The sequence below is a fragment of the Erythrolamprus reginae genome, chromosome 4, assembly GCF_031021105.1.
Source record: "Erythrolamprus reginae isolate rEryReg1 chromosome 4, rEryReg1.hap1, whole genome shotgun sequence".
Taxonomy (NCBI): domain Eukaryota; kingdom Metazoa; phylum Chordata; class Lepidosauria; order Squamata; family Dipsadidae; genus Erythrolamprus; species Erythrolamprus reginae.
Genome location: NC_091953.1, coordinates 41,906,688 through 41,934,482, shown reverse-complemented (window position 1 = coordinate 41,934,482; position 27,795 = coordinate 41,906,688). Strand labels below are relative to the sequence as shown.

Below are 27,795 nucleotides of genomic sequence, written 5' to 3'. Positions count from 1 at the left end.
CTTAATTTCCACCCAGTTGTATATTTTCTCCCACACTCTATAATAGTCCTTATTTTGTTGATTTTGTATCTCGTATGTTAATTTGATAAATTTGGCGCAGTCTAGTATTTTTTTAATCATCATCTCTTCGTTTGGAGTCTTTTCTTGTTTCCATACTTGTGCATATGCTAATCTTGCGGCTGTGAGTATATGATTTATTAAGTAATAGTTTTCTTTAGTATGCTTGCCTCTGATTATTCCTAATAAATACATTTCCAGTTTTATCTCAAGTTTATAATCCAATATTTCTTCCATCCATGTCTGAATTTGGATCCAAATTTTTTTTGCTTCCTTACATCGCCACCAAATGTGGCAGTATGTTCCTACCTCTTTTTTGAACTTCCAACATTTGTTACTTACATTCACATTTATTTTGGCTAAGCGCGCTGGTGCATAGTGCCATCGGAAGAACATTTTATAGAGATTTTCTTTGTATGGTGTTGATAGTGTCATCTTATAGTTTACTGACCATAGTTTTTCCCAGTCTTCCAGTTGGATCGCATAGCCAAAGTTAGTCATCCAAGCTATCATATTAGGTTTAACTATTAGAATTTTATTTCTTAATTATGTGTTATCAAATCAATTTGGACTCCCAATAGCCACTGCTCCTAACCTGTTCTTTCAGGTCATTGTGGTCATCACCACTATGTCTGAATTCACTTACCTTGCTGTTGATCATGTTTTCTTATCTCTTCTTCCATATTTCCTAGCATTAGAGCCTTTTCCAGAATGTTCTATGCATAGTCTAGAATACTTGGAAACTTAGAATTCTTTGAACCAGTTCATTTATGCCTCAAGTGAAAATTCTCAGGCTTTCATCATACAAACAGGTTTTGTTTGTTTTATGAAAATCAAATTGTTTTTTCAAAAGGTACAATAGGCACAAGACATCATCACTGTTTTAACATGAACAAGCATTAAAAAGGGGAGTGGTACAAGTAAAAGGAGTTGCAGTGTTGATGTTTTCTATTTATTGTCAGCTATGTCATATACACATCTAAACTGTATAAGTAAATTTTAAAATATTTATGTTTATTATTTTATTTATGATATAAGGTCTTTCAATAGTTTACAATAGATGTGAAGAAGAAGATGATAAAAATAATAATGACTGATGAAATAAACCAAGGGAAAAGCACTTTAAGATATTTAAAAATGGAACCAGATAATCAAAAGATACTTTTGAAAGGGAGATGGGTAGATATTCTGGAGGCCTGGCAGGTTAGCAGGATAAAGATGAAAGAAATATTCAGTCTGAATAGTGAAAATACAGATATTGATAGAGATAAAGATCCAATAGATGAATATGGGAGGCAAGCCAAAAAATGAATAACAACTGGAGTATTAAAACACACAAGAGATGAAGGATAGAAAGGATATACAGTGGCACCTCGTCTTACGAACTTAATTTGTTCTGTGACAAGGTTCATAAGGTGAAAAGTTCGTAAGATGAAACAATGTTTCCCATAGGAATCAATGTAAAAGCAAATAATGCGTGCAAGCCCAAAATTCAACCCTTCTGCTTACGCTGTTGGGAATCCCCGCCTCTCGACTTATGTTGCCAGCCGAAGAGCCCTTTCTTGCGCTGCTGGGATTTCCCTGAGGCTCTCCTCCCTGCGAAACCCCACCTCCATACTTCCGTGGTTTTGAGATGCTGCGATTTCCCTTGCTGGGATTCAAAGCAGTGCTGGCAAAAATAAAAGAAATCCCAGCGAGGGGAGCCTCAGGGAAATCACAGCATCGCAAAAACACAGAAGTCCGGAGGTGGGGTTTCCCAGCGAGGGGAGCCTCTGGAGAATCCCAGCAGCACAAAACCAGGCGCTTCGCTGACAACAGAAGTCCGGAGGTGGGGTTTCCCAACGAGGGAAGCCTTCGGCTGGCAACTGAAGTCCAGCGGCAGTGGCTTGGGTTCGTAAAGTGAAAGTAGTTCAGAAAAGAGGCAAAAAAATCTTAAACACTGGGTTCGTATCGCGAAAAGTTCATTATATGAGGCGTTCGTAAGATGAGGTACCACTGTATGTGTGTGTGTGTATGTATGTATGTGTGTGTGTGTGTGTATGTATGTATGTGTGTGTGTGTGTATGTATGTGTGTGTGTGTGTGTGTGTGTGTATATATATATATATATATATTTTTTTTCTTATGTCGGATCACCCTGGTATATTTTTAAGGAACGTCACAGCTCCTTTTTTTGCCTCTAGGCCCAACCCAGGGCCACTGCAAGGCAGTAATATATTTATAGCCGACAAACTATATTTTGATTGTGTTAAATGTTTTTAGCTGGAATTTTTTTTAAAATTAAGGGAGACTAGGATAGATCCATTTCGGCCTTATTAGGCCTCATCAGCTAGCCACACCCTTTCTTTACTGGGATTCGATCTGGGAAGCTTCTGCATTGTAAAGCAGAGAGCTAGCAATTAGACCCATCAGATTCTGCTTTACAATGCAGAAGCTTCCCAGATCGAATCCCAGTAAAGAAAGGGTGTGGCTAGCTGATGAGGCCTAATAAGGCCGAAATGGATCTATCCTAGTCTCCCTTAATTTTAAAAAAAATTCCAGCTAAAAACATTTAACACATACAAAATATAGTTTGTCGGCTATAAATATATTACTGCCTGCAGTGGCCCTGGGTTGGGCCTAGAGGCAAAAAAAGGAGCTGTGACGTTCCTTAAAAATATACCAGGGTGATCCGACATAAGAAAAACATATACCCCCTCCCTGGTACAGAGCTGGGAGGATTCAGATCTGATGGGTCTAATTGCTAGCTCTCTGCTTTACAATGCAGAAGCTTCCCAGATCGAATCCCAGTAAAGAAAGGGTGTGGCTAGCTGATGAGGCCTAATAAGGCCGAAATGGATCTATCCTAGTCTCCCTTAATTTTAAAAAAAATTCCAGCTAAAAACATTTAACATATATATATATATATATATATATATATATATATATATATATATATGACGGTCTTGGTACATTCGGGTTTCTTCCCATGTAGGATTTGGAAATTTCTGGCGACGTTTCGACAAGGTCTCACTCGTCATCTTCAGGCTGGTGTTTCTATCCTTCTTCTCAGGCGAACACTGCGAGACCTGAGCTGCATTCCTTCTATAAATACTGGTGGCTGGGTGTGGTTTGATGGCTCAGCAATTGCCTGCTGTGTAGAAAGTTCCTGGTGAGTCAGTGGGGTAACAATTGGGGTCGTTGATATAGCTGAGGTATGCTGATTAGTTAATGGTTGTAGATTGGGCATGATATCCTGAGTAGTTGGAACTTGCAGGCTGCTTGATTGCTTTACAATGTGTGTTCTGAGTCTGGTTTCTATGGCTGGGATATGTTTGAGGGCTGGTTTCCAGATGTCTGGTAAGCGAGAGGTATCATCCCGCTTGGTCATATTTTGGGGATGTTTTTCTATCTCGATTGCTTCCATGATTATTCTTTTGCTGTAGTGTTCTGTTTTGGAAATTAATTTGGTACTGTCAAAATCAATTTCATGTCCTGTAGTTTTGAAGTGTTGGAAAAGGGAGGAGGTTTTTTCTTTTTTCTTTAATGCATTCTTATGTTCTGCAACACGTGCATTTACTCTCCTGTTCGTTTGTCCAATATATGTGAAATTTCCAAATCCTACATGGGAAGAAACCCGAATATACCAAGACCGTCATACCTGTACCCGTGAAAATCTACGAAAACATATATATATATATATATATATATATATAAATTTATTCCTTTATAAGAAGCAATAGTCAGATGGAAATACAGTGATACCTCATCTTACAAACGCCTCATCATACAAACTTTTCGAGATACAAACCCGGGGTTTAAGATTTTTTTGCCTTTTCTTACAAACTATTTTCACCTTACAAACCCACCGCTGCCGCTGGGATGCTCCGCCTCCAGACTTCTGTTGCCAGCGAAGCAGCTGTTTTTGCACTGCTGGGATTCCCCTGAGGCTCTCCTCCATGGGAAACCCCACCTCTGGACTTCCATGTTTTTGTGATGCTGCAGGGGAATCCCAGCAGGGGAGTCCCAGCAGCGCAAAAACGGGCGCTTCACTGGCAACGGAAGTCCAGAGGTGGGGTTTCCCAGCGAGGGGAGCCTCAGTGAAATCGCAGCATTGCAAAAACACAGAGGTCCAGAGGTGGGGTTTCCCATGGAGGGGAGCCTCAGGGCAATCCCAGCAGTCTTCGGAGAGGGGCGGCATACAAATCCAAATAATAAATAATAATAAATAAAGTGCAAAAATGGGCACTTTGGCTGGCAAAAAGGGATGAATTTTGGGCTTGCACGTATTAATCGCTTTTCCATTGATTTTTATGGGAAACATTGTTTCATCTTACAAACTTTTCACCTTAGGAACCTTGTCCCGGAACCAATTAAGTTTGTAAGATGAGGTATCACTGTATTGGAGGTTGAAAAATGGTATTATAAGATATAATAATAATAACAACCAAGTTGGAAGGGATCTTGGAGATCTTCTAGTCCCACCCCCTGCTTGGGCAGTAGATCTTACACTACTTCAGACAAATGGTTATCCAACATCTTCTTAAAAACTTCCAGTGTTGCAGCATTCACAACTTCTGGAGGCAAGCCGTTCCACCAATCAATTGTTCTGTCAGGAATTTTCTCCTTAGTTCTAAGTTGCTTCTCTCATTGTTTAGTTTCCACCCATTGCTTCTTGTCCTACCCTCAGGTGTTTTGGAGAATGCAATCTTCTTTGTGGCAACCGCTGAGATATTGGAACACTGCTCTCATGTCTCCCATAGTCCTTCTTTTCATTCAACTAGACATACCCAGTTCCTGCAACCGTTCTTCCTATGTTTTAGCCTCCAGTCCCTAATTATCTTTTTTGCTCTTCTCTGCACTCTTTCTAGAGTCTCAACATCCTTACATCATGGGAACCAAAACTGAATGCAGTATTCCAAGTATGGACTTACCAAGGCATTATAGAGTGGTATTAACACTTCATGTGATCTTGATTCTATCCCTCTGTTCATGCATCCTGGAACTGTGTTGGCCATGACTCGCTCAGGGCTCCATCACTACGTGCGCCAAGAGATGCCTGTGGACATGGGAGAGCAGAGAGCAAACCAAGCGGCCGGAGCTTGGGCAGGCCACTGTTGTTTCTGGCCCCAGCTGCCATTCTAAGCGCTGCAGCGAGATTCAGCTGCTGTGCATGTGCAGCAGCCAAAACCTCACACGAATGTCCTTCCAGCAGTGAAATTTGGGCAAAAAATGCTGATTTCTTTGCTTCCGCGCATTTCCCAATACCGATTGTTGAAAGGAATAGAATAAGTAGTAAATAAAACAATACAGTCTAATTTCAAAATAAATATTTTTATTAGATGTTACTATATTATTTAGCTTAATTTCTGGTTAACGATACAGTACATCTTATAAAGAATACGACTCATAAACATTCATTGTAAACACATAGGCAATGCCTAATTGCAGGAGGGTGAATCCAGAATAAGGAAGGTGTCAGGGATGCCTGAGGCAGCAGAGGGAATTCCCTGGTTACCTTGTCTAGTGGTGCACGTTTCCTCATCGCCAATTGTTGGATCCTTAGCGGAGTGAAGGATTGCAGACTTGGGTAAGAACAATTCTTTATTAACGGTGTATAATGGTTACAGAATATAACAAGAACAAACATGGCCGTGCCTGGCAGCTATATATATGCCAGGCTGCCAGGCTGAGCCAACCAATCAGGATACAATATTTTCCCGCCCAAGGAATGTGGGGCGGGTACAAAACCTAACTGTCTTTTGGACACAACAGAAACTATCATTTTTTAAATTTATTTATTTAGCATATTTAGGAACCACCCATCTCTCTCACAGAAGGAGTCTGGGCAGTATACAAATACAACATTAAAAGCAAAAAAACCCTGTATATAATATTTAAAAGAGGCAAGGGATGTGAAAAATTAATTAAAAGGCAAAAAGAAGGCCTTTAGGCGCTAACCAGCCTGCTGGTTGCCTGTTCTCTCTGTGCTAAGAGCAAGGCCTCAAGATGTATGCGTTCATGCCCTTCTGTCATATGATTTCACGTTTTATAAAAATGTTTCATGTGTCAAAATATTTATATATAAATAAAAAACTTGACTTAACAAAAAAAGGAAATGTTTCATGTGTCCAGAAACTTTCTTTCAGTGAGTGATTTCACGGGGGCTTTTTTCTTTGTGCAGCCATTTTTTCTACATAATGTTCTTCCAGAACAAAGTGGAACAACCTGGCAGAGAAATAACACATTTTAAAGGGTGAATTAAGGAGAAGTTCTGGACTATAAGATTATAATCTGTTTAGAACAGAAATTTCATCTGAGAAAAAGCTGCTTATTGGTTTCAGAACTTGACACACTCTGCTAATATTACTTGGGACCTTTATTGATTGGAATCACTTCACTTGTAGATTCTGTTTTTCTGCTAGTAAAACTATTACTATTAGTTTTATCTTATTGCTTGGGTGGGTACAAATTTTAATTCCACCCCAACAATTCCATCATATTACCCGGTGTACCCATCAGCTATTGGTATAAAAATGATTCTGCCTTTCTCAATGCCTCCAAAAAGTGGTATCGAAAGTCTAGTTCACATCCAGTTAGGTCCCACAGAGTGGGCCTTCTCCGGGTCCCGTCAACTAAACAATGTCAGTTGGTGGGGCCCAGGGGAAGAGCCTTCTCTGTGGCCGCCCCGGCCCTCTGGAACCAACTCCCGCCAGAGATTAGAATAGCCCCCACCCTCCTTGCCTTTCATAAGCTCCTCAAAAGCCACCTCTGCCGTCAGGCATGGGGGAACTAAGATAATCTTTCCCCCTAGGCTTCTACAATTTATGCATGGTATGTTTGTATGTATGATTGGTTTTATAACAAGGGTTTTTAGCTGTTTTAGTATTGGATTTTTACATTCTGTTTTTGTCACTGTTGTTAGCCGCCCCGAGTCCACAGAGAGGGGCGGCATACAAATCCAATAAATAAATAAACAAACGAACAAACAAACAAACAAACAAATAAATAAATAAATAAATAAAATAAATCTGCCTTCCTTTATTTGCTTCTATTGTTGCTCCTTTGTCCATTGGCTATCTTCCTTCACCTATCGCCTTTATGAAGATCCTGTGTGTATGTATGTATATGTATGTATGCCTATGTTTTTCTATCAAGTCAATTTATATGATATATACAGAGATGGGCTGCTTGCGGGGAAGAGAAAAACCTTGTCAAAATGCACCTGTGTGAAATTTTACTACCTGCATAGGTGCAGGAAGCATAATTGCGCTCAATCCCACATTCGCGTTCCAGAGCCGCGGAGCTGCACACAATTAGCCATTTTGGCAGCAGCCCACATCTAGATATATATATGATATATATATGATATATATATATGATATATATATTCAGCTGTATACCCTGACTTTGTAGCTCATTTTGGCCAGCAAAATCTGTTGTTCAAATATATAAAGGACTAAAGTCAAAATTAGCTCTAATTCTCTCCTATAATGTAATTAAGCTTACTCTGCTGGGGCATTCCATTGTTCCATACATACTATGAGATATATTTGAGACTTACGCAGCATAGAAGATCTTGCTCTTTTTCTACTAGTGCTCGTCTCCTTCTCCGGTATATGAAAAAGACAAATAGCCCAAGGAAACAGGGAAACAGGAAAATCGGTATACAGATAGCTGCAATACCAATTATTTGATGATTGTTTGGGGCTGTAAAGATAAATAAATAAATAAGAAATGGCAGATGAAATAATATAAAAAGAAAGAATAGAAAAGATCAGGTGCTCAGAGAACTGCATTAAAATCTGGTTTTATAAAAGAATCCTAGGGACATAGTTTGAACTTGATCCAGTCCATTCAGTGTTATCAGTGTCACAATATACGATTTCTAATACAGATGATGGATCAAATTGGAGCAGTAATGACAATGACTGTGGAAAATATTTAGAAATCATATAATACCCGGCCGGTGACTGATCCCTGGCCCGTTTTGCTGCAGGGCCAGGGAGACACGGCCCTCGGCGCGGCCACCATCTTGTTTTCGGCCAAGATCTCGTGAGATTTTGCGAGATCTCGGCCACCTCCTGGGAAGGCTTCGGCCTTCCCAGTGATGTCATCCAGGGTGGAGCCTGCAGCCCTATAAAAGGGCTGGCCAGGCTCCAGGGCCTCCTTTTCACCCTGGATGAAGAAGAAGCGAACACCCACCCACCCTCCCTATCTTCCAGTGTGCCAGAGGGGGTCGCCCCTTGGGGGCCGAATAGGAATTTTTGGCGGTTGCAGTATTTTCTGTGACCGTTTTTTCACCTATTCTACACTGCAGTGATGGATATGCGGTTAGGGGGTGCTTCGCCCCTGTTCAGGCTAATTGGCATACCTTTGGTCATTTGGGTAGGCAGGTTAGGGGCGGAAAACTGGGTGGTGATTTAGCAACTGTGTGTTCTCCGTTGGGCATCTTTGGGGATGATTGACAGGTTTTCTCCAAAGGCTTGTGGTGGAAACGACCTGAGCAATTGGGGGGAACCTGTCTTTGGGTCCCGCCCATTGCTTTCCCCTTGTATGGGATAGACGGCGGGACCTCCCACATGCAAGTACATGGCAGTGAGTCAGGTGAGGGCGTGGCCCCTCACCTGGATCAGTATGGAGCTACGCCCATATGTTGCCCCGGAAGTTTTTCTGATGTCATTTTCCACCCCGGAAGCAATTGTTTGACCCTGCGGGTCCTTGTTTAGGGTTATAGTTAATTTATGCGAATTTATTTAAATTTAATTAATAAAAATGACCCATTTTAAATCCAGCTCTTGTGTCCGTGTCGTTACTCCGCCTCTGCTGCAATGAGCTGTTTTCCTAATTACATTACAGAAATACAATTTTTAAATGCGTTCTTCACAATAAGCATTCTTTATCTACTTGTCTAAGACAGGAAAATGGCTTGCCCTTAGAGATGCCAATTAGAAATTCTGCAAGTTATAATCGCTAATATATCTGTAATAGAAACAAGCTGGGAAAGTAGGTTTGTTCTAAGTTGTTTTTGTTTCTCTCCGTATAAAACTAGCAAGTCTAGTTTTAAAAAAACAACTTTAGAGAATTATAGATTTGATCAAGGAAATGACTGGCATCCTTTGGCCTCACTTGTATATGCTCAAGAAATAATAAACTCATGAAGAAAGTGTTTGTAAAGAAAAATAGTAGAACTTCTAAGACAAACTACAGTAAGACAAGAAAGAAGAGATTGGGTACAAGGAAAGGGCAAAGGAAAAGGGAAAGAGAAGGAAAACAAAGGAATTTTATGACTTTAAACCCACCTTGTTTGCTTACAATTTCAGGTAATGTCAATTCTTGTGACGTGTTTAAAGATGGATGCTGAATAACGCAAATTACTGAATTTTCGGAGACTGTCCTAGACAAGACTTGAGTAAACGTGCTGATAACAGTTACTGTCTTATTCGAGTGCAGAATCGTATGCAATTTTGGCTTCATCTGAAGAGGTTTCTTCATCTTCCAGGTAATTACTGGAGCTGGTCTTCCTGTTACTGAACAGTTTATTTCTCTTATTTCTTTCATATTATCTGGATTAGGAACTTGTTTTACATTTATTTCAGGTTCTGTTAGGGCTTCAAAACAAATTGTTTAATTATTATTTCCAGGTATGGTTTGGGAGAAGGAAAATTTTTATTAACCAAATTACTCATACATTAAGCAACATCAGAGAGGAGAGAGCAATAAAGGGAAGGATTTCCTCATTAACAGTGGACCATTATGGTGAGGAAGAAGGCAGAGAACCTAGAAAGACACCGTGTATGTAGAGCCGATTAGCTACAACTATCTTCTCTAGTAAATAGATAGAACACCTGCTCAGATAGTATGCTACAAATCACATTGCTATTGAGTGCATGATTAATATGGTCAACAATGATTTACCTTTTTTTTAGCCAAGCTGGATTAAATGATAATACCTACAATTGATAGCTATTCACAATCTTATATAGAAATAACAGAGTTCACTGCCGTAAACTAAGCTTGATTATTGGGTTTCCCAACCTAAATCCCACAGGACGGCAAGTTATTTAATTGTTACTGAAACAGGAGGGCACAGCAGCATTGCCCAATACTTTAGGAAGATCTGACATTTTACAGTTTGGATTGAATATTTTGTAAACTGTTGCCAAAGCATCTCAATCCAAGCAAAGTTGTGTTGAAATAGCATAGAATCAGGTTGCATGAATGCAGTATAGGAATAGTTTAAGTGGATAAACTGTGGAGTTGATATGTTTATAAGAGTGCTCTTCCGTTGCCCAGTATTAGCCATTCCCCAATTCCTTCCCACTATTAGTTGTTTAATTAGAAAGTTTCTACATATTTCAGCTAAAGATTATTTTGATGTATACCATAATCATGGAAACTATCATAGAAAATGAAGGAGAGTTGATAGCATGCAAAACTCCATGACATAGCAGTATCTATTAGCTGATGTGTTGAAAAACTACGGTGGTAAGACCTGGTTATCACTTAGGTGGGAGGCCACAGGGCTGGACTACTGCCCGGATGGTGGGGGAGATGCAATGGGGTAGCGAAAATGGAGCTCCACCCCAGAGCACCCAATTTGCACTGAAAATGTTGAAATAAAATACAGTGTGTCCTGCATAAGCCACATCCACAATGTAGTAGTAAATATTTTGGTAGCCCTTCACTGGGAGACCACCAAAAGTTTTAGAGGTGAAGCTATGGTGATATATTAAAAACAAACATCCTGAAAGAATAGCAAACATTTCCATACAGTTGCCAGGAAAATTATATGAACATATTCATATAACTTCCAGGAGATGAGCTGGGATCAAGAGAGTCTTTATTTTTACCCTAGCATGTAAACAAACACCATCTGATCTTATATTGTGGAACTGCCTTGCTTTCTTGATTAACACTGCAAAAGATACCACAAATTATCTAAAGCCAGGTATCATAGATTTTTATGACTATGTTAAGCAATTGTTAAATTAACTGTTATTGGTTCAGAGGAGGAATGATGATTAAAATGTGATCACAATATCTCTTACTTAAACCTGGCCTAAAATCAGAACTTTTATTGGCTAATTTATACAACACAGCTAAATGTGTACTGCAGAACATAATTATAGTGTTTATATAATTGCCATAACCCACTCCCTTCAAAAACGCCTATATTAATATTAAGGTATCATATGGTGGCCAACTCACATAATACCTAGGAAAAATATATGAAATAAAAATTACTCAATCTTATTTTAGCCAAACATAGCCTATTATACAAAACAATTCAGATTCCTAATTCTAATAATCTCCCGGAGATTATTAGATTTCTGTTATATGAGTCAATGAACATGCCTGGTGTCAGTAGCTCTAAAAGATATTATAAGCTATAGTAAACATTAGATTCAAAGAGTGTTTCTCTTTGTGAAATACTATCACCAATAACTTACAAGGGTTACAGTATCTTCTAATAAAATAAAATAAAATACACTATCCAAAAAGGACAGAAACACCCAAGATGGCAAAATATAGAAGTAAGAACTTTAGAAATGGAGCAGAAAAATACCTGTTACTTTTATGTTGAGTAAATGTTTAATAGAAAGTGGCATCACTAGAAATGGGCAGCCAAAATTTTTACTGCCACACTGTGGGTGTGGCTTTTTTTGTGGGTGTGGCTTGATGGTCATGTGACTGGCTAGGAGTGGCTTGCTCGCCATGTGACCTGGTGGGAGTGGCTTGAACGATCATCATCGTTCAAGTGAACTGTTAAGTCTTTGATTTACAACCTCACCAGTGTCACTCGCTGGGGTGACAATTTGTTTCGTGTTTCCCCCGCTCTCCTTCCTGGTCACCCACTGCCTCAGTCTTGGTAGCTAGGCAAACGGTGCCGATCAGCTATTGAGAAAAGTGGGGGAGGAAAAGGCCCCCCCTGGTCTCCCTGCTGCTTTCCGAGAAGGAGGAGGAGGATGGGAGAGGGAGGGATTTAAAAGTATCGGAAAACCGAGGGAGAGGTACAAGATTATTATTGCCGCATGAAGCCTTTTCATCTCAGCTGTGGATGGAGTGAGAGCTTCATGAAGGGAAAAAGACTGCACCCCAGACTGCTTGGTGCGGCTCTGCTTGGCTCAGCTCTCCTTTTTTCCCCTGCTGCTGCTCCTGCTATGCGCTCCTTGCTTTTTTCCTCTTTCCTCCTTCCTGGCCTTGGGAGGTGGCCACGTGAGGCTGGAGGGAAGCTGGGAAGGAGAGAGGGAAGCTCATCCGAGGCCAGGAAGGAGGAAAGAGGAAAAAAGCAAGAAGCACAGATGCAGCAGCAGCAGGGGGGGGGAAGGAGAGCCCAGCCGAGACCAGTAATCCTGGAAGTGACTGCCGCTGGTCATCTGGAGCTGGGCATGCAGCTTCATTTCCACTGGTGGAACTGTGTTCCACCCCATCCTGCCTACTGCCCACCCCTGGGCATCACCGATTTCTGCTGTTCAGCAATGGTTGCCTGCCCATTCTGACAACAGGGCAAGTAAGCAGTGTAAATAAGCCACACAGAAAAGAGGGAATGTGTTGATCAGAAGAACCCAGAGGCAAATCAACCATGAACGAGACTAATCTCTCTATAGTGATCTGCTTTGGCACAAAGGATGAAAAAGCAACAAGTTCTTAGACAATAACCTTCATACAACTATTTCTCCCTAGTGGCAAACAATTGAGCACAGATCAGAGAAGATAATAGATATGGGGTAGGGAAGGTGTTGGGAAAGCCTTAAAAATTAAGCTGTGAATCCGCAGACTTTTTTTCACACAACTGATAAGAATGCAAGATAACATAGCTGAAAGAGGAAAGAGACAGAAAAATAACCAAATTCATTACAAGGTAATACTGACTGAATTAAAAAACAAAAAGGAGATGAGAGATGGGATGAGATTGGCAAGAGAGCTTAAAACTGGAATCTGCACCCAAAGCATTTAGAAATTACGATAAAACAAGTTAGAAAAATGAAATATTGATAGTAATAAGATATAAACATGAACATTGAAACTTTTGTTACAATGTAAGATATATACGTCAAAATACAATACCCTTATCCCTTTTTAAAATTTATGTACTCCTCCTTTCCTTTCCCCATTTACCCTTTGTTAAACTTTATTTAAATAAACTTTATTTAAAAAAAAAAGACATTACTAAATCACCTCATGAAGCTCATAGATATTAATGCCTTTGGGAAACCAGATTTTGAAAGTATACAATGCATGATGCTTTACTAATTCTCATTCAGATCAACAGTGTGTGTGCATGTGTGTATGTACATGTAATAATATTTTCTTCTTTTCTGATATTACCAGTGAAGGGCTACCATATTTTTTATTACCACACTGTGGCCGTGGCTTATGCAGGACACCCTGCCTTTTCTTTCAACATCTTACAGTGCAAATTGGGTTTTCTGGGGTAGAACTCCATTTTCGCTACCCCACCATGTCCCCCCCCCATCTGGGCAGCAGCCCACCCTTGGATATTATCACATATCATTAATGAAATTTTCCTTAAATCATGGAACAGAAGCAATCAACTTACACTAGGTCAGAGAAACTATTTATTGCACCTATAAACGTTATAGAACTACTATAGGTAATGGTGCTAGCATAAACTGATCTACAATTATTAAAGATCCAGACCAGAGATGGGTTCCTCTCGGTTTGGATCAGTTCATCCAAACCGGTAGTGACTCGCTGGTGATGTCATTATTTATTTACTTATTTACTTATTTACTTATTTACTTATTTACTTATTTACTTATTTACTTATTTACTTATTTACTTATTTACTTATTTACTTATTTACTTATTTACTTATTTACTTATTTACTTACTTGTTTGTTTGTCTGTCTGTTTATCTATCTATCTATCTATCTATCTATCTATCTATCTATCTATCTATCTATCTATCTATTTATTCCAATGCACAATGATACACAATGAAGGTTATAGAGGTTATACTCGAGTAAAATATATTAGAGAAAGAATAGAAGTGGAAATTTAGGAATAGAATATATCAATTAGAGAATAGAATGATATTATAAGAGTAGTATAAGGAGAATAGAATAGAAAAATAGTAGATACGGTATATGAGATATATGAGAAACAATAGGACAGGGGACGGGAGGCACGCTAGTGCACTTACGCACGCCCCTTATGAAATGATGCATGGAACTGACTGGTTGGGTTGGTGCCAGTTCATGGGCATCTCTATCTTTTTTTTTGAAAAATTTAAAATATTTTGTTCTTCTGAGCATGTGAGAAGCCGAGTTTTCAGTACTGTGCATGTGGTTGCTATCTTGCTTTCGGCTTTTCTTTTTGATTAATTTTTTTTAATTTTTTGGCATTGCGCATGTATGTGCATGCAAAGTACGCAAGCCCATGCGGCGCACCCATCCAGCGCGGGAGAAAGCGAATTGGCAGCGAGTTACGTTAGAACCCACCCCTGATCCAGACAATAAAACAATATAACTTACCATAGACTTTGAGACATGTCTTGCCTGAAATAGGTCCTAAGGGAAATGTATTGAAGATGCAACTATAACAGCCTTCATCCTTGAATGTCACCATATTGAAAGTGATGGCAGAAAATGTCAAATCGCTCTGGGAAAGATGGATATTGCTCTGGTTACTCAGCACTTTAGCTCCATAAGCCTTGCTATAAGTTGCTATGTTCGTTTGGGTTTTTTGCCAGGTGACCTGAACAATGTCATGATTGGCCAACTGACAGAACAGAGTCACATTTTTTCCAGTTGTGATAGTTTGAACAGGCTTGTGAATCACTTCTGTGTCACCTGAAAAGAAAGTCCAAGGTACTAAATCCTGAAGACCTTTTTAAAAATGAATTCTTAATGACAAAATAAGTTACATAGAAACATAGAAGATTGACGGTAGAAAAAGACTTCATGGTCCATCTAGTCTGCCCTTATACTATTTCCTGTATTTTATCTTAGGATGGATCTATGTTTATCCCAGACATGTTTAAATTCAGTTACTGTGGATTTACCAACCACGTCTGCTGGAAGTTTGTTCCAAGGATCTACTACTCTTTCAGTAAAATAATATTTTCTCATGTTGCTTTTTATCTTTCCCCCAACTAACCTCAGATTGTGTCCCCTTGTTATTGTGTTCACTTTCCTATTAAAAACACTTCCCTCCTGAACCTTATTTAACCCTTTAACATATCTAAATGTTTCTATCATGTCCCCTCTTTTTCTTCTGTCCTATACAGACTAAGTTCATTAAGTCTTTCCTGATAAGTTTTATGCTTAAGACCTTCCACTATTCTTGTAGCCTGTCTTTGGACCCGTTCAATTTTGTCAGTATCTTTTTGCAGGTAAGGTCTCCAGAACTGAACCTAAGCTTATATCACGATATCAGCAGTATTCTGAATATTGTACTTACCTAGACTTTAAGATTATTTAATTAAGCCCTCCTCGAGATGCAGTTACAAATAGTAATAAATAAAAATACATACATGAAATAACTCTCTAGCCTAGTAGCAGTAGCAAAGGAGACAAATCAGCATAGATAGGGTGTCCTAGAGGAATAGCTTTTGCATTCTAACTTGCGATAGCCATTTTTGATGTCAAAGTCATGCATTAGTTTATCAGATAATCTAGCAAGCCCTGGTAACATACCACAATCTGATATTACCCTGATGCCAGTATTTTTTTTTCTCTACCTTATCTGACTCTGCCATTATCATTCAATCTGTTCTGCTATCATTGGCGTCATATAAGAAAAACATTGAAATTTACTGTTGAGATTATCATATCTCAGAGAAATACCGCTCAAATTTCTAATCACATAGCTTTGTCCATAATACTAACATGCAGTAAAGGTAACCAACAAGTAAACACCTTATTCTTCTCTGGCTATTTTGAATTATATTATATTCAGCCTGTTGGACCAGATGCAGAGAACTGTGGAAGTTGTAATCCAAAATATCTGGAGGTTGACTACAACAATATGAAAAGTTTGTCCAAAACTCACCTACAGAGTATTGAGTCCAGAGAATACAGATGACAAGGAATACAGAGATCATTTTAACTCTGTGAGATGTTAAGACACTGATAAGTTATGTTTAGAATGGTAACTTATTACAGAGCAATTAAAGGGAACTGAAAGCTGTTTTTATTATTATTTTGGGGAAGTCCTTATAAAATCACATTAAGGGGAATTCTATGACGCTTTTTTTTAAAAAAATACTCAATCCTATATTCACTTACTCAGAACCAGGATCTAGTTTGAATTTCCCGCAATCTAGAGTAGCCTGTAGATGAACTACTACAAGGCCATTCCAACTTGGTCATATGTTTTATTTATTTATTTTATTTATTTATTTTGTCCAATACACAATGAGGGTTTTAGTGGGTATATATCTATATACACATAGTAAAATACATGATGAAGGTTATAGAGGAGATACTCATAGTAAAATATATCTAAGAAATAATAGAAAAGAAGATAAAGTAATAGAACATATCAATGAAAGAATAGAAGAAGAAATATAGGAATAGAAGAAAGGTATAGGAGATATAGGAGAGCAATAGGACAGGGGATGGAAGGCACTCTAGTGCACTTGTACGCGCCCCTTACTGACCTCTTAGGAATCTGGATAGGTCAACCGTAGATAATCTAAGGGTAAAGTGTTGGGGGTTTGGGGATGACACTATGGAGTCTGGTAATGAGTTCCACGCTTCGACAACTCGGTTACTGAAGTCATATTTTTTACAGTCAAGTTTGGAGCAGTTCTTGGTCATTCAATTTATTCTGAATTTCCCAGTGTTTAATATATATAGTAACAAAACACTTGGAGCCAACTTCAAAATCCCATATTACAAAAAAGGAATTGGCCTAACTATTCTACTTCTTTCAGAGATGGTTAACTCAGCAATATGCTGTAAATAGATGACAACTTTAGCTTATTACTAGGTATTAGGCCCATTTTCCTTTAAAACCACATGTTGTCAGTTGACAAGAAACTCTATAAAAAGAAAAATGTGGTTGCCTTGTTAACCACTACCTGTAATGATAAATACAGTTGATGAATACAAGTTCATTGGACCGAAACATTATATTTACATATATTACCTGAAATTGAAGTTGCTTTTCAATTTCTTCAAAATGTTTGGCTTTGTTGGAACATGTATGGATCTGTGGTTTGCCACATGCTATGCAAAAAAATAAGGAATGGACTTCATATTATTTTTCTGTTGTGATTATGAACATATGAAGTTAGTCATATTACTAAACAAAACATGGGTGAAGTTTCTATCCTGTGATTCCTGCAAAAACTTTAGCTAATATGTAAGTAGGTTTACTAGAAAGTGAAGATTGAAGTATCTACTGCAGTCTGTTCTCTCAGACTGTTAGGAAATGATGTCATTTGTTTGGTAATGACACCCCAGAGATGATATGGGACAGGAACTTTTTCCCCCACACTGCAACATGATCATACTTTGATTCTAGAGAACTTGTGAAAGAATGCTTATGACTTTCTGACAGGAGTTTTCTTTTGGTCTTTCCAGCCAGCTGTACGACTGTAATAACCAATCCAAAGAAGACAGAAGAAAGAAAGAAAGAAAGGGGAAGTTAATTTATTGTTACCAGAAGACATGGGAAACAAAATAGTTAAAAAAAGGTAAGTTCCAGATTGTTTCAAGGTCAATGTTTCCGTTTATGCTTGAGTCCCTACAATTACTATAATTAATTCAAAGGTCAAGTTTTCCCAAGATTTGGCCAATTGCCAAGGTCACATGCTCTCCTATCGTGAGGATTTGAAAAGTGACTTTTGTAATTATATAAGTGTAGGGATTACTTTGTAAATATGCCTTCCTCCTATGCATTTTATATGTTTTGAACTATGTTAAATTTAGCTATTAAAGAAAGGCTACCTAAAACTATACAGAAATAAGATTCTACTGGTTAGTTTTTTAATCAGGAGAAAAGTGTTATTTTTCCTCCAATCACTAAGCAATGTAACTTAAATTGTTACATTTATTACTTGCTGGAAATTTATTTTATTTTTGCTAAATGGAAAATAACCCTTACTCATAATAATTGCATTTCTTGTGAATAACTGTTGGATAATTTTGAAAATAGATAGTCGTTATTTTTATGTTCCAGCAGAAGTAGCTCCCGCAGAGTATGCTTTTCATCTAGTCAATGTTGCAAATTTTACACTTGTGTGAATGACTGAATGATTGATTGATTGATTGATGAATGAGTGGATAAAAATGATCAATGAGGTCCTTGATTCAACCCCTGATGTTCCCTGGGATTCAAAGTGAAACAGTTTGTTCTGGTTGATCCATTGATGGAGGATACCAAAGAATACCAGAACTATAAGCTATCCTGCGAAGTTGAAAAATGTCCCAAAGCAAGACAATGGTAAGATACTTTGCCATTAAAAAAATAATAATCTATGAATATGTTTATGCAGCCAGCAGGAGGAAAATTCCATTTGAAGGAGATTCTATATAACTTACCATTTATTGTCTTGAATGTAACAACAGAGTTTGTGCCGTTAACAACTAGTTAAAGTTAACTAGTTAACTGGTCTCCTTCTCTGGACCTTCCATCATTAGCAATGATTATCATCAGTGGGGTCAAAATATGCTTATTATTCAGTGAGACTTTAAGAACCTAATCAAATACTGTGTGTGCCTTCTAAAAATTGCAGACACTGTATGATTGAAGAAACGATATGAACATATTGCACAGTAAAGTCAAAGCAGAAAGAAAATTAGCAAAGACAACAGAGCAAATAAATTGTGTAAATGCTGGTACTGGTTTTGTCTTGATTTTATCTGCAGAACATTGCAAAAGGAGAAATAAGCAATGGTACCATATTTCTCCCATCTTGCAATGATAAATAAAACTAACAAATTTCAAGAGAAGAGATACCATATTTTCAGAGTAAAAGACGCACCAGACTATAATACATATCTAAGTTTGGGGGAAGGAAAATAGGGCAAAAATCTACCTACCAGGTACTCATCTGGCTAGTATCCTTAGTCTGCTCAGTTTCAGCACATTATTTTATCCCCTGCTTAGGGATGAAAAAAAGCTTTTTCAGAGAGCATAGCAATAAAAACAAGTTTGCAAAGATTTAGGGCTGGAAAAAACTTCTTAGAAGTAGCAATGAAAAGATCCTGCAAGCCGGGAAGATCCTTAGCATCTTGATAGGGCTGGGAAAAACTTTTTCAGAGGGAGTAGCAATGAAAACACGCCTAAAAGACTTAGGTATAGAAAAAAAAACTTCTTCAGAGGGAGTAGCAATGAAAATACACCTAAAAGACTTAGGTATAGAAAAAAAAACTTCTTCAGAGGGAGTAGCAATGAAAACAAGCCTGCAAGCGAGGAAGAGTCGAGAAGATTGTTAGGACCTCATTAGGGCTGGGGAAAAAAAGTTTCCAAAGCAGGGAAAAAGGTGTGTCTTATATTCCGAAGAATGCGGTAGTTTAAAAATCTAAAATAGTCCAAAAAAAGCAACAACTAAAAGGAAAATTCATAAAGAAAACATTCAGAAAACTGTTAGATTCAAATATAACGTTGATTCAAACAATGAAATCATTAATACTGTGCTGATCACGCCCCACTTAGCTATTTCTTTTAATATTTCTGTTGCAGCAAAAAACCTTGGTCTCATTTTAGAAGAAGACATGCAATGAAAAAAGATGTAAGTAATCTTCTGTTTTGTTTAACTTTTTGGTTCTAGGCTTGCTTGGTAAGGGTGTGTGGCTGAGGTATATGCCAGCATAGGAATACATAAAGTGAATTATCTGAATATACTATTGTTTGGTTAGGATTTGTACTAGAAATTGTGAAACACAGGTTCAATTTATCCCAGTAATGGAAATTCAGGAAATGATTTTGAACCAGTACAATCTACTTTCCAGGCTGGCATTGAATGAATAAAATAGAATTCCCCGTGTAAACTGCCATACTAAGATGTCATACAGACTGATTACAAACAATAGTAGCAACAATGGTCGTTTGGAAGAACTGCAAGAAATACCATTTTGCTGATAAATTAGACAAAATAATAGAAAATCAAAAACTTAAAAGTAAACTATTTTGCAGCAGCTCTTTTTACATATTTTTACAGCCACCCCAACTATTGTAAAGAAAATAATAGAGCTCAGTTTGTTTTTTGTCTGTTTCTTGGTTTTCACTCTGCAGTGAATCAGCAAAATGGGATCAGTATTCTCACCTTACCCATTTCTGCATCCTTTTAACATGGTTTCATTGCTAAAACTGTCAGAGAAGGGGAGGGGTGATGTAAAAAATGACCACAGAGACATCTAAATAATATTTTCCGAGAACTCTTTTATCAAAGACAGAAGAGGCTATTAAAACCCACATCTACTGAATCCGGCAGCCATTTGGACAACATAGTGTTTTCAACAATGAGCTCTGGGATTGAAGCCCAGGATTCAACAGAATAATTTAATGTCATCAGATAACTGATTCCTTCACCCTGTGACTCAATTAGATTTGCTGTGGGAACAATAGTTTTGAGCCTCATATTCTAGGAAGAAAAAGGCGATTCAACCACACTTTTAATGACAATTATACATATGAAAATGCCTAAACCTGGAACTGCTGTTGTTTTTCAAATGTAAAGCATAATGAAACAAATGCATCTGGACTATGAAGATTTGTACACATAGAGTTTACAATTATTTTATATTTATTTTGATTGGCTTTAGTTTTACATTAATTTTACACTAACAAAGTACGGTATATCTAACTAACATTTGAGTTTTAATTACTTGACTAGCCAATATAAAAGTTCTATTGGAAAAATTGTAGTTAGGGAATAAACCTAGTCACATGTCATTAACCAAATTAAGAATAGTAATTAGATTAAGGTGTATGTGTTATTAGACCTCTAATATGGAAAAAAAATAACATTAATCTCTTTTTATCAGGAAGACACAGTTTACAAAATACCAGACAGCCATTCTGAATTACATTATACTACTATTGACTTTGCAGAACGTGCCAGTCGCAACATAAATGCATCAAGCACTATGACTGACTATGATGATATCATTGTTATTTCCAAAGCAGTGACTCCTGCTGGCCAGCAAGACAACAATGATTATGATGATGTATATATTGTGTAATAAATTAGGAGTTGCTTTATATTGTCTGCTTAGTGTTGTTTTCTTTGGAAAAGCATTTCAAACTGGCAGCCTGCAAGCCGGATATGGCTTGCACAGGTCACACCCTCCCAGGCTATGCAGAGGCAAAAAGAACATTGCAATACGTCATGATACAGCCCACAATGCAAGCAAGTTTGACACCCCTGGTATACACAGTACTGATGAGACAAGTTTCTAGCATCTTCAATATTTCATGGTGTTCTGTAGTGATATTTATACTGCCTCAAAGTGCTGGTCTAACCAGGCTATCCTTTGGTACCTACCAAACCATCTGAATCAGTCCAAACAGCAGCTAAGATTAAAGGGAGAATATGGAGAATATAACCACCCCACTGCACAGTAAGTTATTAATACAAAATGCTCAATATGAACAACTAAGTTTTCAGTTGAAGGGAAATCTAAGAGAGATAACACTTTACTCACAAGGTCTCTGGTCATCACTTGTATTTCCTCACATCTTCTATGACCTATCAGAACTTGTCAATCATCTGGAAAAACAGTTGATAGGTGCTGGGGTTAGCTACATGGTGAAGGGGGTTTCTTTAGAATCCTAACCCTAACCCTAACCTCTATCTAAGAATGCCTCTACTTAAGAACTTTTCTAGATAAGAACCGGGTGTTCAAGATTTTTTTTGCCTCTTCTTAAGAACCATTTTCTACTTAAGAACCCGGAAATTTGAGAGTGGCACGAAGGCCCGGCCAGTTTCCTGCCATTCCCCCTTTAATCTTGGCCATCTCGGGCTTTTCTGGGCTGCCAGAGGAGCCTTTTGGTGGTGCTTAAGGAGGCTTTGTCAGCCCAGAACCAATGGAGGGAGGCGCGTGCTCCTGCTCACCGCGTAAGAGTCCCTCTTTTGTTTCTTTTAAGCTTTAAAGTTTTGGATTTTTTTGATTCACCTCATCTCACCTTCTTCGACAGCGACTGTCCTCCTCCTCCTCTTCCTCCTCCTCCTCCCACTGAAATTCCAAGCTTTTTTTTTTCCTAATGGGTGTGCACGCATTATTTGCTTTTACATTGATTCCTATGGGAAAAATTGCTTCTACTTGCAAACTTTTCTACTTAAGAACCTGGTCAGAGAACGAATTAAGTTCTTAAGTAGAGGTACCACTCTAGTTAGTTAAGTCACCCAGAGTTACCGTGTGGCAAGATAGATGGCTAATAACATTTTACAATTAAAATAAATAAATAAATACTTTAAAAAAACTAGTTTGCAGAAAAGATGAGGAACTGGCAGTTAACATGTGAAAGGAAAAATAATTCTCTCCCTGCACTGAGTAACCATTAATTTTTAGTTGAGCTATTTTTATGTACTGCTCGGTACTCCAGATCCATATTTAAAAGCAGTGAGGACAGAGGTCTTTTAGAAGACCATTACACTCAGACTTAAAATCAGTCTGAATCTTATGATAGATGGGTTTGTGGATGTGTAATATTTGATGAAGGTGATCTCTGTTATTCTTTCAGCCACTGTCAGCACTTTTTTGCCGAGCATTTTACAGAATTGCTCACCTCCCCTATAATTCCTTCAACCATGGCAGAATTTGGGAGACACTTTGCCTGCAGAATCAGAGTACTGGTGGGTAAAGATCCATCTACACTACTGGGCAGAGTTAACCTGTTACAACAGCTCACAGTCAGATAACCAAGATTCAAGCAGTTTCAAGGTTATTTATTGCAATGAGCAAAGGTTTAGGTTACAGAATCCTGAAAATGAGATATCTATATTTTTAACATCTATCAAGGACCACATTAAGATTGAGCCTCAAGGCTTCCAGTGACAACGGGACTGTGAGAAGTGGCAGAAGAGTGGAGCTCCACTCCTGAACCTCCTTTTGTCCTCTCAAAGGCCGCTTTGTGCTGATCGATTGGACCTGGAGGGACCAGTCATTGAACAAGGGCATCTCCAGAGTCTTCAAGCACCCGAGAAAATTTCAGAAATGTTTCCAAATGTATTGTGTTGGAAATGTAAAAAAGAAGAAGCATCCTTTTTTCATTTATGGTGAGCATGCACCAAAACAAGAACCTATTGGAATACAATATGGAAATAGTTAACAGAAATTCTAAAGGAGGAAATAGAGAAAAAACCCAGAATTTTTCTCACTAGGGATTTTAAACAAAGTATATAAAAAAGAAGATAAATACTTGATCAACCATATCCTAACAGCGGCTAGAATAACATATGCCCAGTTATGGAAAAGTGAGGACACACCAAAAGAAATGATAATTTAAAAAGTTATGGAATGTGCCGAGATGGATATGTTGACCAAAAAAGTCAGAAGGGAAAGAGGAAACGGGTTATTATAGGGTATGGGATAAATTCTACAATTGGTTAAAACAAATAGCTAACTAAGTGAAGTAAAATGAAAGGTTCAAAAAGATCAATAACTGATGTGTTTATCTTTTTAACTGAAATTAGATCTTTCTATGTCTTTTTTCTTCTTTTCCCTTTTTTGATATTTTCTTTTCTTATGAAATGTACAGTATATACAGTAAAATATACAGGCAAAAATGTTCTCAAATAATGTAAAAATATATACATCTCCATTTGTGCTTCTGATGGAAATTGGGACATAATCATCCCAGATGTGTGTGTTTTTTTTAATGTGTGTGTGTGTGTGTGTGTGTGTGTTTCTTTCTGTGTGTTTTGTTTCAAATTAAAAGAAAATTTTAAAAAAGATTGAGCCTAAAAATTATTGGTGGGAAATGGCAATTGCCAACTTCCACAAAAACATCCTGTCTTCCTATTTTGGAAACTTTTGAAACATTCATTTTCATTATTCTTAGGCTCAGGGTAATTCATCACCAGCAATCTCCACCATTCCTTGAATCATGGTGGATTGGAGGACAGTCCATTGAAGCAGGATAACTTCTCTTACTTTAGCAGATAACCCATACTTGATGTTCTGAGTATGGAAAAATTGGCCAATAAAATTGGACAGAGTTTGGAGGTACTTTTCAGTTTCTCAATTAGGATTGTTACATATAATAGGTGTGCTCTTGAACTGAAAATGCAGCTTTTGTAAATGCAGATTGCTTCAGCCAAGGGGGTTACTTGAGATGGGTATGTGAAGAATTAGAATTCTTTTTTAAAAAATTGGCCAAATGTGATTGTACACACCAGAAATTTGTCATTGGTGTGTCTGCTCTCAGTGAAACAAACTCTCAGCAGGTGAAACAAATTAGCATTTGTCTCACCTGCTGCCAAAGGAAGGAAAGCCCCCATTCTGGAAAATTTGAACTGAAAGGAAATTCCCACCTATGGAATTCTACCCAGAGTGAAATGTTTGCTTTGAAAGATAATTTGTCCATAGCTTTGTTGAAAAAAGGTTCAAAGTTTACTTTGAATATGCCAGTTGTTCTCTCTTATTTTTCTGAGTAAATATAGGACAGAACAAAGTAAAAGCAAACACAGATATACAAAAATGGTACAAAACCAGATACAAATATAAGACCAAAATATAAAGATAAGTCAGTTTCCCAGCAGCAATTAATGGTATCTTCTAAAGATTTCTGAATTGACATAACAGAATATGATTACAGATTAACATAGTTGGAGGGGACCTTGTGGGTCATCTAGTCCACCTCCCTGCCCAAGCAGGAGATCCTACATGCTCTACTTAGCATCCTACATGCTCTACATGTATCCTACATGCTCTACTTAGGATTGAACTCACAACCTCCTGATTGTGAGGCAAGAGCACCAACTCTAGAATAGAATAGAATTCTTTATTGGCCAAGTGTGATTGGATACACAAAGAATTTTTCTTTGGTGCATATGCTGTCCGTGTACATAAAAGATAAATTTGTCAAGAATCATGAGGTAATGGTTATCTTAGGGTACAAATAAACTGCCAGTAAACAATCAATATTAATAGAAATTGTAAGGATACAAGCAACAAGTTACAGTCAAACAGTCATATGTGGGAGGAGATGGGTGATAGGAACAATGAGAAGACTAATAGATTGTTCCGGTTGAACCACAAACTAGTTGTTCAAACTTCCGTCTGTATGCGGTTTCACCGTTGTCTCGAATTTTACCAATCACTGTTGTATCATCTGCAAACTTCAGTAGTTTAATAGTACTTCAGTAGCTGTGTGCTCTAGGGAGTTGTGGTCTACTGCCCAGATTGGGGGGGGGACGGACGCAATGGGGTAGTGAAAACGAAGCTCCACGCCAGACCACCCAATTTGCACTGAAAGATGTTGAAAGAAAATGCAGGGCGTCCTGCATAAGCCACGCCCACAGTGTGGTAGTAAAAATTTGGTAGTCCTTCATGGCTCTAGGCCAGTGATTTTCAACCTTTTTTGAGCCGCGGCACATTTTTTACATTTACAAAATCCTGGGGCACACCACCAACCAAAATGACACAAATCTAATAAATAAATAAATAAATAAATAAATAAATAAATAAATAAATAAATAAATAAATACATACATACATACATACATACATACATACATACATACATACATACATAAATAACCCCCTCATATATACAATCCTATGTAACATCCCCTTATAAATACAGTCAATCATCAATCATCCCTCCTCAAATTTATACCACTGTCTCATTTCTGGGTATTTCTGTCTTTCCCCCTTTTCTCTCTCGTTTCTCATTTCTCTCTCTTCTTCCCTTTTCCCCTCATTCCTTCTCCCTCTCACTTATCTTTTTCCATCCCTGTCTCTCTCCCCCCTTTATGAGTGTGTGTATATACACACTCGAACCATTTCCAAAACCAGTTGAGGGCTGGGTTTTTTTTTCTTTTATTCTTTTCAAAAACAGGTGTGGGCTGGGTGCTTTTTACAATATGCTTCAAGAATCACCTCTCTCTCTCTCTTTTGTTTCTCTCTCCTCTCATTCTCTGCCTCAATAATTTTATCATTTCTCCTTTTTTCTCCCCTTTTTGTTCTCATTTCTCTCTCTCTCCTTTCCTCTCCCTATCTGTCTCTCTTGCTTTCCTTCTCTCTCTCTCTCTCATTCTCTCTCTTATTTTCTTTCTCTCTCTCTGTTGCTCTCTTGTTCTCTTTTCTCTCTCTCTCTTGTTCTCTTTCTCTCTTTTTCTCTCATTTTCTTTCTCTCTCTCTTGTTCTTTCTCTCTCTCATGCTTTCTCTCTTGTTCTCTCTCTCTCTCTCTCTCTGTTGCTCTCTCTCCTTTGTTCTCTCTCTTCCTTTCTTCTCTGTGGAGGCCGGCGAAGGTTTTCCTTAGTTTTAATGTTCTGAGCAAGCTGGCAGGGGGATGGGAAGCAGCCCCTTTACTGACAGCCCGGGACGGGACTGTGAGAGGGGTGGGCATTCCCACAGCTCTCGGAGCGGCTAGCGGACGGATCGCCAGCATCGCTGCAGCCACCAGGAGGAAACGGGGGAGCTGCCTTTCTGGCGGCAGTCCAAAGTGGCGGGATTAGTCATCTGTTGTCCTCCTGATGCTGCTGACGTGGTGCCAGGGACAAAACGCCCACCCACTCCTGAGGGAAAAGACGGACTGATTGGGATGGGAATTAGCATCTCTCCCGCCGCGTTACTTAGGCAAGGCAAGGCAGAAACTCGCCGGACGCGGAGCCCAAAAAAAGCGCCTCAGGAAGGCAGAAGCGAAGCGCCCCCACCGCCTGCTCGCTTTCCAACGCTGCGCCCGTTGCGCCGGCCTCTTTGCCTGAATCCGCCTCCTTTCTGAGGCTCGAGCGAGCCTCCTTTGCCGGCAGCCGGGGTGGCGGCTTCTGCAAGTGGGAGCTCCAGGGCTGAAGCCTCAGCCCTGGAGCTCCCACTTGCAGGAGCCGCCTCGCGGCACACCTGACCATTTCTCGCGGCACACGCACACCGGTTGGGAAACACTGCTCTAGGCCACATCACCTATGTAAAAATGAAGACAGGCTTTATATCACTTCAACAATAGCTGGGAAAAGCCATACAATGTTGGGAATAGCAAGAGAAACATGAATACAAAATACATATGGGGATGAGTATCATAGGGGGAAAAAATCAAGCATTATTTATGCAATTGGGGAAACTATGTAGCCAATTGTTTTCTTTCGGCTCAGAAGACTTAAACTATTGATATCTTCAGATGCAAAGATGATGGTATTGCTGTTACTCTTACTTTTGAGGACATAAATCTTGCAATGCCAACAATTCTTGCAGTGTCGATATGTGGAATCTTCCCTTAGAGATAATATTTGTAGTTTGTGGGTATGCCTATGGTAAATTGAACCATAAATGCACTGAGAAATTTTGGCAATGTTCAGTAATGCGCACTCAAGGTAGAAGGAAAATTTCCCGTTCTAGGAATATTGAATTTGATTACAGTGTTACTGTTTTAGGAGACAACCGCATACTCCTTATACTTTTTCCTATGTATCTTTCAGTTTCAAATAATTCAAATTGCAGGAGCGTAACTCAATTTCAGCTGATGAGTTTTCAAATAAAATTTTTACAAAGACCCTATTTTTATATGAAAAGTTAAAATAGCATTTGATTTTTAAAAAATTGCAGCAGGGAAAAAAACAACAAAGTATACTTTATCTTTCAATGAATAAATTTTCCAGATTCAAAAGCAAAACTGGTA

The 27,795-nt window shown here is 38.4% G+C and overlaps 1 protein-coding gene across 1 annotated transcript; it reads right to left on the bottom strand.

Annotated features, from left to right (window-relative positions):
• Positions 1-8,847: 8,847 nt before the first annotated feature.
• On the bottom strand, positions 8,848-15,762 carry CD200 (CD200 molecule). The gene is made up of 4 exons (XM_070751547.1): positions 15,717-15,762; positions 14,537-14,854; positions 9,338-9,646; positions 8,848-8,879 (listed from the first exon to the last, which is right to left on the bottom strand). The coding sequence occupies exons 1-4, from the start codon at positions 15,760-15,762 to the stop codon at positions 8,848-8,850; spliced, it is 705 nt and encodes a 234-aa protein (XP_070607648.1).
• Positions 15,763-27,795: the final 12,033 nt, after the last annotated feature.